Source organism: Eretmochelys imbricata, chromosome 24, assembly GCF_965152235.1.
Source record: "Eretmochelys imbricata isolate rEreImb1 chromosome 24, rEreImb1.hap1, whole genome shotgun sequence".
In the NCBI taxonomy this organism is placed as follows: Eukaryota; Metazoa; Chordata; order Testudines; family Cheloniidae; genus Eretmochelys; species Eretmochelys imbricata.
In genome coordinates, this window is record NC_135595.1 from 8,793,755 (window position 1) to 8,805,008 (window position 11,254).

Consider the following 11,254-nt stretch of genomic DNA (forward strand, 5'->3'; position numbering starts at 1 on the left):
GGGAAGGAGGGCAGGGGGGCCACCCGGACCATGGCTCAACCACTTTTTGGCTGGGCCAAACTGTGTGGCACTGCAGCCCTGCACACCAAGTCACAATACCACTTTGTCAAATTTGGAAGGGGTGGGTATAGGGATCCATGGGCAGAGAAGTCAGGCTGATGCAGGGTGCAGATCTATTGTTCCTCACACATACACTTTAAATGGCATTCCAGAGCCCCTGTGCTTAAGTATGAGTTAGCTTTGACGCCCAAGTTTGAAAACAGTCCATCTCTACCAGTGCTCTCTCTGCAGCATCAGATGATCCTCTGCAGAACTTAACTTTAAGAGCCGGTTACACTATAATGGAATGAATGACTTATTCAAAGTCAACCAACTAGAAACCACTGGATTCAGTGTGCCCCAAAATCAGCAAACGACAGCACACCTGGTACATATGTGTGCCTCCCGAGTTCCAGGGAACCCCACTCCCATCATTGCGCTTCTGTGGAGAGGAAGGGAAATCAATGCTATTTCTGGAGTCAGTTTTATTGTTTTCTCCTCCAACGTGCTGCAATACTAGAATTACTTCCAGGGGTTGGATCCAGCAATAACACAGCTAAGTGTGAAAGACACAGGATCCTCTGCTCCATGCTGACAAAATGCAATCAGGAACAATTAACTTTTTAGGGAGCCAATTTATGCACTTAAGTTAACAAAAGTAAGATCTGATATTTGCTTTCTCGCACTGGGGACCCTCCTATTTCACCAGTGCTACAACAGAGACACTGGGAGAGATTAAAGTGTTTTGTCCCAAGAACACACACTATGTCAGTGGCAGAGCCAGACATGGGAATCCCAAGTCCCAGTTCTCTGCTCTGCCTACTATTCTATATTCCCTCCAATAGATGGGAATAGAACCCAGGAGTCCTGACTGAGTCCTCTGCTCTAGCAATTAGACTACATGGCCTTTCAAGAGCTGGAGCAGAGCTCACTAGAAGTCCTGATTCACAAGCCTCTGCTCTAACCACTAAACCACATGTTGCCATGTGAAAGAAACTAGGGGTCAAATCCTGAACTGGTGTTAATTGTCCTGGCTCCACTGGACAATTTATACCAACTGAGGATCTGCCCCCAAGTAACCTGGACAAACAGCAAATCCTTGGCTCCCAGGGTCAAACCCCAAAGCCAGCCCATAGCCTCGAAACCTATTTCAATAATTTTAAACATTCAATTCTCTTTAGTGCTTTCCACAGGGAGCACAAGGAGGTGGAGGATTTTAGACTCAGGGTCCTGTAACGCATACAAATATTCCTTCAGTCAATAAATACTGTTTTCTAAATACATCTTCTAGCTGCAGAATTCACCCAGTGAATGAATGTGTTCTCGGCGAAGGAAAGTCAAAGCACAAATATTCGGGTCACACAGCAGAAAGCCCATTGTAGATACAAGGCTCCCCCAGCACAGGTTATGAATACTCACATAACCAAGGGTCTGTAAGAACATTTCCCATCCAGTGGGACAAAACATAAACCACTTCTCCCTCACACACTTAAATCCTCAAAGACTGGAAACCAAGGCATTTTTATTGCTATGAAACACTCACATTTAATAAGTATTTCAAGATAACTGACTCTGCAGACATATTGATCTTTACGTATTTTTAATTTATCTTACAGCAGAACACAATTAGGGAAAATATCACAAACAGCCAGAGGCACCGCAGAAACCGCCTGAAGAATTACAATGTGCCAGGGGAAATTCAGTTCAAAATCTCAACAGGTCAAGGACAAGCTATAAAGGAGGCTCAATTAACACTGGAGACATGACCTAGCAGTTTAGGGCCAAATTTTAAGTTCTGACCAAAAAAAAAAAAAATCAGACAATATAATAAAGATTTGAATGTTTTTATTCAGAGACTTTGTTGGAGGTTGTATTTAAAATTTCCTCTGCAGGATTTAAATACTTCTCTGCATAGGACCAGTGCAAGTGACCAGAAACCAATGACAGTCCAATACCACTGTCCAAGTGATGGGAAATGAGAATAAAATCAGCCCCACCTCCAGAAAGTGGCTCTCTCTGCACTCGCGCCTCCATGTAGGGGCTGGGGGGGAGGGGATTGAAACCCTATTCTGGAAACATACAGGTGGGGAGAATATCCTAGGTTATCTCCAGAGAGAGCTTTCCCTTCTCCACAAGGAGTATGTGCTGGGGTGGGGAGAAGAGATCCTTCTCTCTGCCAAGGATGCAATTCCCCTTATGCACCTTGACCTATGTTCCCTCCAGTCCCAGAGAGTGGGGGTGGGGGAGATCCTTTTCTCTGCCAAGGATGTAATTCCCCTTATACACCTTGACCTATATTCCCTCCAGTCCCAGAGGAGTAGGATCCCCCTATGTGGACAGGGATCACCTCCCCTCTCCCCACAGAGAGACTGATTCTCCCAGAGAGGGGTCTCTGTCCTGGCTGAGGCATATTCCCATTCCCAAGGGAAGGCATTAACCCTCTCCCCTACAGCATATGCTCAAGCCCTCCAGGATGCAGACCCCTTTGCACACCACAGTTCCCTCTCCCCACAGAAATCTCTCTGATCCCTTCTGCTGTCCCCCAACTCCCCCTCCCCAGAGCCCTACTCCATATCCTCATCCCGTAGTCTCCCCAGCCCTGCTCCCGTCTCCAGGGTACTCCCCAGCCTTGGTCCCCCTCCCCTGCTGGTCTCCCATAGAAGAGTTTCTCAGAAAGATCACCTCTCCCCGTCTGCCATCAGGCAGTCCTCCCATGCTCCCGACTTGTGCACTCCAGCCTATATGGCTAGAGATCTCAGGGCCCCAAATGCCCCCCAAGATGGCACCCCTCCCTTGCCAAGGCCCCACTCCTCCAAAAAGTAAGGGATTTTGAGGGAGAAGGTCATCTTCTACCACATCCCCCACAGTCCCAGTTCCAGTATGTAATCTCCCCATCCCCCGCCCCAAAACAGCTCTCTGAGCTCAGCTCCACTGGGGCTGGTTCTCCTTCAGGGGTTCCACCCGGGTCCTCCATGAGAGGTCTCCTCCCCCTCAGCTCTCCCTTCCCCCTTCAGGGACCCAGTCCATAGGTGCTGGGGGCACTGTTGCATGCCTCGGCTTGAAGTGGTTTCCATCAGACACAAGTTCAATGGTTCTCAGAACCACCACAATACAAACTGTTCCAGTAGTCCCCCGCGCCCCAAGTACTTGCATCCCCAATATGCGGTCACTCTGTGTGGTGGGGAGGGGTCCACCTCCTCCCCCTGTCCCCATCACTCTGGGCAGGGCGAGAGATCCCCCTCCATCACTCTCTGTGGTGGGGAGGGGTCCCCCTCCACCCCCCGAATCACTCTAGACAAGGGGCCCTTCGCCCCCCCCGATCACTCTGGGCAAGGGGAGGGGTCCCCCTCCATCCTTCCCCTCCATCCCTCTCTGAGGCGGGGAGGGGTCCCCCTCCTCCCCCCAGATCACTCTGGGCAAGGGACTCTTTGCCCCCCCCCATCACTCTGGGCAAGGGGAGGGGTCCCCCTCCATCCTTCCCCTCCATCACTCTCTGCGGTGGGGAGGGATCCCCCTCCTCCCCCCGGATCACTCTGGGCAAGGAGCCCTTCGTCCCGTCCCCCCCATCACTCTGGGCAGGGGCAGGGGTCCCCCTCCATCCCTTCCCCCGTCACTTTTGGCGGGAGGGGCGCCCCTCCCCCATCTCCCACTGCCCCGCCCCCCCAGGGTCACTCTGAGGGGTCCCCCTCCCGCCCCCTCTCTCTCTCCGCCCGGCCCCCCCGTACTCACACCTCCAGGATGCGGTCCCCCTTGCGCACCCCGGCGCGGTCGGCCGCCCCCCCGCCCAGCACGGCGCTGACATGCTGCAGCGGCGCGTACAGCTCCCCGTTGATGCTCCGCAGCTGGCCGCCCTCGCTCACTTGGCCCCGCACGTTGAAGCCGTAGCCGGACTCCGACTTGACGATGCGGACGACGCGGGGCCCCCCCGGCCCAGGCCCGCCCCCCCCGTTACGGTGCGGAGCCGGCGCCGAGCGCTGCAGCCCTTCGCCCTCCTCGTCCGCCATCTTGCCGAGCAGTTCGCGGCCGTCGCCGTCACGCGATCCCCTGACCGGCCACCGTAGCCAGGCCGCCGAAGTGCTAAGGGAGATGTAGTTCAGGGAGCCTGATGGGGAGCATGGCACCACGGGAAATGTAGTTCAGGGAGCCTAGGGGCGCACAGCACCATGGGAAATGTAGTTCAGGGAGCTTCGGGGGCGCACGGAGCCATGGGAAATGTAGTTCAGGGTCTCTGAGGGGCGCAGGGCACTATCGGAAATGTAGTTCAGGAAGCCGGGGGGGGGGAGGGGTGCATGGCACCACGGGAAATGTAGTCTGGAGAATCTGAGGAGCACAGGACGTCATGGGAAATAGAGTCAGGGGGAGCCTGGTGATGCATGGCACTATGGGAAATGTAGTCCAGGAATACTGAGGGCACCAGGAGAAATGTAGTCAGTGGAGCCCAGCCTGGTGGGCCTTGTGGGAAGTGTAGGCCCGGGATCCTGAGGGGTGCATAGCCCTATGGGACATTTATTCTGGGAAACTAAGGGGCACACGGCCCCATGGAAAATGTAGTCTGGAGAGTTTGGGGACAGATGGCGCTATGGGAAATGGAGTCTGGGATGCTGGGGAGCATGGCACCCTGGGAAATGTAGTCTGGGGTCACCTCAACCCCCCCAAGCCTCATGGGTGACACAGGTGCTGTCGCCCCCACAGCTCCATGGGAAAGGTAGTTCAGCCATCTGCCAGATGCAGAGGCTCATGGGAATTGTAGTTCCACAAGTCCTAGCACTGCCTCATGGGAGATGTAGTTCATAAGGAGAACCCCAGCCACGGTGTGTGGGAAGAGGTGGGCGCTCTGGATTGTAGTTTTGCCTGGGGCCCGTGAGCCCTGACCTGAGCCCTCCCTGGGGTGGGGCATCATCTCTGACCGCACCCTCTCACCACAGATGGCAGCTGTCACTCATTGCCATAGCAACTGCGAGGGCACCAAGCCGCCCTGAGATGTTATCGGACTGCGATGTCATCATGTTTACTCTCATGACAGCCCATTGCATTGGAATCCCATCATGTCAAAAAACCACCATCACATCACATGATGTGGCAACAGATTATGTCATGGCCGCTGTGACGAAGTGCCACGGTGGCACATGTCTAGGCTGACAACACATATTGGTGTGATATCACCTGCATCACTCTGCAATGCCGTTGCTTTTTGAAATGTCATCACGCCCCCCACAGCCAGGCCGACATGGTGGGCACGCATCCAGCCTTCGCCCTACACCATGTTGTGTCAGAAGTTACGTGTTACACCATGTTCCAGCTCCCACAAGTTCCATCACAGGCCATTATTATGATGTATCTGTATTGCAGTAGCACCTAGGAGCCCCAGTCACGGACCAGGACCCTGTGGTGCTAGGCGCTGTACAAACACACAACACAAAGATGATCCCTGTCCCAAAGAGCTTACAAACTGCGTATGAGGCAACAGATCCTCCTAGCTAGAGTGGCACCGTAATCCTCCTAGGCTAGCCCTTTGGAAAGGCCCCCTCCACAGTGAAATGAGGCATATGAGAAAGCTTCCAAAATGTCTGCCGCTGCTTGGGCTCCATTTACTGGAATGTACCCCCTTCCAGCATGCCCATCATCCGGAAGGTGGAGGTGCCGTGCTGTTATATCATTGGCTGGGGAGAGTATGAGACATTGCAACGCTAGTCAATTCCTTTCACTCTGATATAGTCTCCCTCTACCAAGCAGGGCAGGGAACCCCACGCTTACCCCACCCCAACAAAAGCTGGTTGCAGCTGATCCCAAAGCATTTAGCTCAGAAGGTCTGTTCCAGCCGGAAAAGCAGCAAGTTCTCAACGAGAGAGAGAGAGAGAAACCCAAGGATACAGAAAAGTGGGTGTTGGCAACTGCTGTATTTACTGTCAACACATATGCACTAATATGGCTGAATCTCACTAATGTTTGCAAATGATGCCAGCTGCACCAGCCGGGGGAGAGCTTCCGAGGCTGCACTGTGTGGTGCATCTAGCAGGGGTCGCGTGCTACGCAGCATCAGCCGTGCAGCTCTGAAACCAGGTAGCAATCCTGAACATGGCAAATAATCAGAAGCAGCCTGGAGCTGCCCTGTTGACACTATGCTGCAAGCAGCGACCACTTGGAAACTCTAAGTAGCAGCAAGGCTAGAATTCAAAATCTTCCTGCTCCAAAAGACCAGCCCCACTGCATGTGAGTGAACAGAGAATTCCATGGTTTGTCATAGTCTCATCCCAACTCCGGCAGGGAACTGGGAGCCAGGACTCCTGGGTTCTGCTAACAGCCAAGGGAAGGAAAATGGTCTAGCAGTTAAGCGTAAGGGGACTGGGAGCTGAGACTCCTAGGTTGTATTCCTGGCACTGCCACAAATGTCCAAGCTTGGGTGAGTCTCTTCATCTCCCCGTGCCTCAGTCTCCCTGTGGGGGTATGTAAGGGTTAAGAAAAGACCTGGGAGCCACTATCATGGTAATAGGGAGTAAAGGCATAGGCAGGCACTGTCTTTTTGCCTGATAAAGTTGCCACCCCTTTCCCTTCTGCTTGTTAAGGAGAGATAACACATTTCTCATGCAGCTGCAACACTTATCTCCCCCCTTCCTCCTTCTTTCCCAGCTACATAAACGAGCTCAGGGTCATGGACCCTTCCTCCCTCCCCTGTGAACTGCTGCTTAAAGGGAACTTGTGGCTACAGTTACTGCAAAGAAATGTGTCTTCAAGATAAAAATGTCTGTATAATATGCTTAATGCTGTAAACAGGGGCAGGTATAATTATATTCAGTATGTAGCTATTGATATTCATTATATGGGCATTCATATTATCGAATAAGGGTTTTGGGGGTGTTGTAGTAAATGTGGTTATTTACATATTGACAGATAAAGAGTGTGATGTGACTAATTCAGGGCTTACTCAACAATTAGGTAGAAGGGAACAAGTACCCCCATAAAGAAGCCCATTTACTCAATCTGCATCTAGGTCCTCCTGCTCATTCTTTCTGTCTCTAATACTCCCCAGCTGTATAAATGGGGCTAACCACTTTGGCCAGAATACTAGAGCAAGCCCCAGTTTTTACAGAAACCCCTGCATCCTACAGAGCAGACAAGGCCTTGGGTCTCTACAGTCTTGTCTGAATCATGCTGAAAGAGCAAGCAGGGTAGAACTTCGATGCATCTGCCTTGGGAGAATGAAGGGCCGAGTCAACCCTGAACCAGAAATTGAATCTCTGGCTCCAGGGCGTCGGGGCTAGAAATTCAGACAATTTATTCTTGGTCCCAATTTTGGGGTCTTTTTCTTATATAGGCTCCTATTATCCCCCAGCCCCGTCCCGATTTTTCACATTTGCTGTCTGGTCACCCTAACCTCTTTGTAACAGCAGGGGGAAGGGGGAGCAGCACAGAAAGTGACCCCTTCTGCAGCATCTGTCTCCCTTGCCAATCTCCAGCCCTCCCCATCAAGTTCCCATCACATTCTTCCTATTCCCATTTGGGACGATGCAGGGGCTGATGCCAGAGAATACCTGCTACAAATGCCTTCCTGCCATAGAGTCCTTTCATTGCATTAACCTATTCCCAGACCCAGGTGACTTGGTCCCTTCTTTTCCCTGCTCTCCCTGACCTGTGGGCCAGTCCAGCTGGTTGGCCCCCAATTTTAGGGTCCTTGCAGAAAATGAGCTGGTGGGTGTAGGGTGAAGGGAAAGAAGAGATCCTGAGAAATTGCCGGCTGACCTCAGTCTCTGTCTGTGGAATCGGCCTTGCCAAATGCATTAAAGAGTCAGAAACTGCTTCCCTCACTTGGCTGTCAGCAGAATTCCTCTCCATCCTGCCCCCCGTTTAGTCAGGATTTGGCCTGGGCATCTGCACAGAGCTAAGACTCGCTATAGGAGCCCTCCGTCAACACCTCCAGGTTGCATTCTCCTTCCCCTCCCTAGTCATCTTATTTCCAGCCATTTCAGAGGCAAGCTGGGCTCTAGTCAATCTTTGGTCTCCGCTACAACTGGGAGACCGCCACCAGCTGTCATGCCTGATCAGTCATCAAAGCGACAGCATCAGTGCTGCAGATTGATTGCAAGACCTGTGATAGTTGGTGGGTTTTCTTAACGTCTCCGCTCCCGCAGCCAGGTGACTACATGAGAGTCTCAGCATTCTTAAAAAAAATACATATTCTAGCTCCGGTGACTGTGGAGAAAACTAGAAGAGGTGCCATAATCAGAAGGCGACTAAAGAGCTCCACCTTCCATGGTGCTCGTTTGAAAGCTCAGTAGTTGTGGGGAGCTCAACTTCTGATTTTTTAAACTCTTGAGGTTGGTCCCTACGTCCCCTCAGGAACAAACCAAGAACCGCCAGCTTTATTTGATTGCCAGTTGGTCCTTCAACAAGCCCTGGCATGCTGGCTGTGAGGACAGAATCCAGTGATTTAGGGTACATCTACACTTAAAAATACAACGTAGCCGTGGCAGCCAGGATACGTTCGCCCCAGGCGTACCTCGTATTGCAGGCACATGCAGGGTGGTGAGGTAATCCTACGGGGAGCTGCCTGTTCATTGGCTGCAAACTCCGAGGAGAAGACTTGCACTAACGGCACGGAGATGATGTCAAGGCACGGTGAGGCAGCCAGTGTCAGGGTGGGAAAGAGGTGGAAGTAAATGAAGGGGAGGACAAGGACCAGTCTGGACTCAAAGGGGAGCCAGGGGAGGTTGCCAGAGATGAGGGTGGCTACATCCCATGAGTCTGGCGAGCCAGGAGTAGGAAGGAAGAGGGAAACCGGGAGAGGCGGACAACACAATTTACACTCCCAGCCTGTGACACGATTTAACCCTCTCCCTCCCTGCCCCTCAAAAAACATCTGAAAACACTGCCCGCCCACCCACACACACACAGCTGCCAGGAGCCATCCTGCATTTTCACCCTAGTGTAGACAGGCTCCTGGAAGGAAAGTGTGGGGTCAGGAGGAGAGCAGGGTGGTGGAAAGGGAATGGATAGCTCCAGGGGGTGAGCAACGGTGAGGAAACGGTCCACTATGCAGATCTCCTGGGGATCCTTCACTTCCCCTCTGGCCTCAGACTCACTCACTCCAGCTGCCTCATCATGTCACAGCAGCCACAATGGAGCTAACGTCCCTGGGAATTGTCACCCCAGTGGGCGGACAGGGGTCAGCCTCCTGCCATCTGCGAAACCAGGGCCTACAGGATGGTGAGGCAGAGCAGACAGCACCACCCAGTCCTTCAGCCTAGGTGAGCAGAGATCAAGACTCTTGGAAAGGGAGAGGAAAGGAGGCCCTGATTCCTGCAAGCTCTATCTCATTCCTCAGCCCTGTGCCTTCGCACCAGGGGCCCATGAGTGAATTGAGCCTGACAGCAAAAAGCCCCCATCACGAGTCCACCTCCTCCCTCTTGTACAGAGGAGGAAAGCTGGGGCAGAGGAAAGCAATTTGCACCAAGATCACAATCTGAAGCTGTGGCAGAGCCAGGGATTGAAACCCAGGAGTCCTGCCCAGGGCCTTAGGCCCATGGCAAACCCCAGCAGAAGGCAAAGGAAGGAGGTCTGAATGGAGCACCATGGGGACACTTGGATAAAGCTGGAACGGGTGAGGTTTAGGCAGGGACAGTAGATTTATCAGGAGGGAGAGGGAGGCTGAGAGACAGACCCCCCACGGAGCAAGGCCCAGCTCTGGCAGCAACATACACTGAGAGCACAGCCTCTCAGCCTCCCCAGATACTGGCTCTGGGCACACCTAAAGCAAGCAGCATCCCTCCTAGCTACCCAAGGACGCCATAGCAGGCTCAGGCAGCTGTGTGCAGTATTCACTCCTCTGCAGTTTAAGGTTACTCCATAGTAGCAGCCAAAAGAAAGGTGAATGAGGGGTTAAAGGTCAGGGAATTAAAAAAAGACCTAAAACTGGGGGTTCTTAGAGAGCTCTGGACAGCGCAAAGGAGATAAGGAATTAGGCCCAAAGTCTCAGCCTTTGGGGTTTAATTCTCCAAGCACTTTCTGATGCAGACAGTATCATCCTCACCTCCTCCACTAAATCAAGCTGCCATGCTCCAACCCATTACTAGCAGCATCTGTGTGGTGGGATGAACAGATCCTTAGATGTAGATAATGCAGCAGCTGCAGTGTGCTCTGGTAGCCTTCAAGCAGGCAAGTGAGACGGCTTAGAAGATGGCCAAGAAAATCCCCTTCACCGGAGAGATGTCAGCGTTCAAGAGAGCCACATCGAGGTGAACCGCACCCCCGCCACTCACCCCAGTTGCATGTTCGTGACTCCAGCCTCCGGCTGCCTCAGATTAAAAAAAAAAATCAGAGAAAGAACTACAGACAATTAGATCCCTTGGTGACCACAGATTCCTTTAAGAGATTCTGCTGAGCTGCCTGGCCTCTCGAGGAGTGGGGAGGGAGGGAACAGCAACCCTGGCACACCAGGAGGGTTGGCTCCTCCTCGAGACAATGCGCAGGGTACATCTAACAGCAGTTGTGTGCATGACTCCCAGCACAGGTAGACAGACAGGCATTAGCTCTGCTCAAGCTGGTGCGCTAAAAACAGTAGGGGGTTACAAGGTTGAGAACCCCTGAGTTTGGCAAAGCACAGTACGTAGCACACACATCCCCCCCATACACAGCACCACTGCCTCTGAGCACATCACCAACATGGATGCCTCTCTCCTCACCACACCTGTGGGTAAGGGAGTATCATCATTTTAGAGCTGGGAAACGCAGGTGTTGCACTGGGAAGCTGTCAAGAGCTGCAAGTTGAATCCATGGGTCTGCCGAGCCTTAGTGCACAACCCTCCCCTACTGCATTTAGTCTCCCTACCCCGAGGCACGTCCGGACAGCTCCAGAACTCTCAGCAGCCCAAGGACAGCAACACACTACCGGATTCTCTGTCAGACAATCTGGATCTCACTTAATACAGAGATTAAGAATTCAACCACCATCATCCTGGTAAACCATGCAGGAGTTTATCACAATAAAAGTCCATGAAGTTGTTTCCCCAACCCTGCAAAATGAAATGCTCCACTGCCCTCAGCAGCTACAAGATTAAAGACGTTCTAGGTACTGTAGGTGGTGTATCAAACTTCCCATGGTTTTGTACTTAGGCCCACGGAAGCAGTTTTATTTCACAAGCAACAGCAGAACAGGATCAATAGCTGCGCCGGTGACTGCATCTTCAAGGTAGCTTCAGTTAACAGTACATACTACCCAAGA

The 11,254-nt window shown here is 52.4% G+C and overlaps 1 protein-coding gene across 4 annotated transcripts in view; it reads right to left on the reverse strand.

Moving 5' to 3' along the window:
* Positions 1–4,043, reverse strand: part of SNX27 (sorting nexin 27) — a 61,403-nt gene extending 57,360 nt beyond the window's left edge. For all 4 annotated transcript variants that reach the window (XR_013348713.1, XR_013348712.1, XM_077841730.1 and 1 more), the window contains exon 1: positions 3,769–4,043. Coding sequence is in view for 2 of the 4 variants with exons in the window: in XM_077841730.1 (XP_077697856.1) it covers positions 3,769–4,043 (275 nt within the window). In the remaining 2 variants the exon portion in view is untranslated. The remainder of the gene's footprint in view (positions 1–3,768) is intronic.
* Between the last annotated feature and the right edge of the window lie 7,211 nt (positions 4,044–11,254).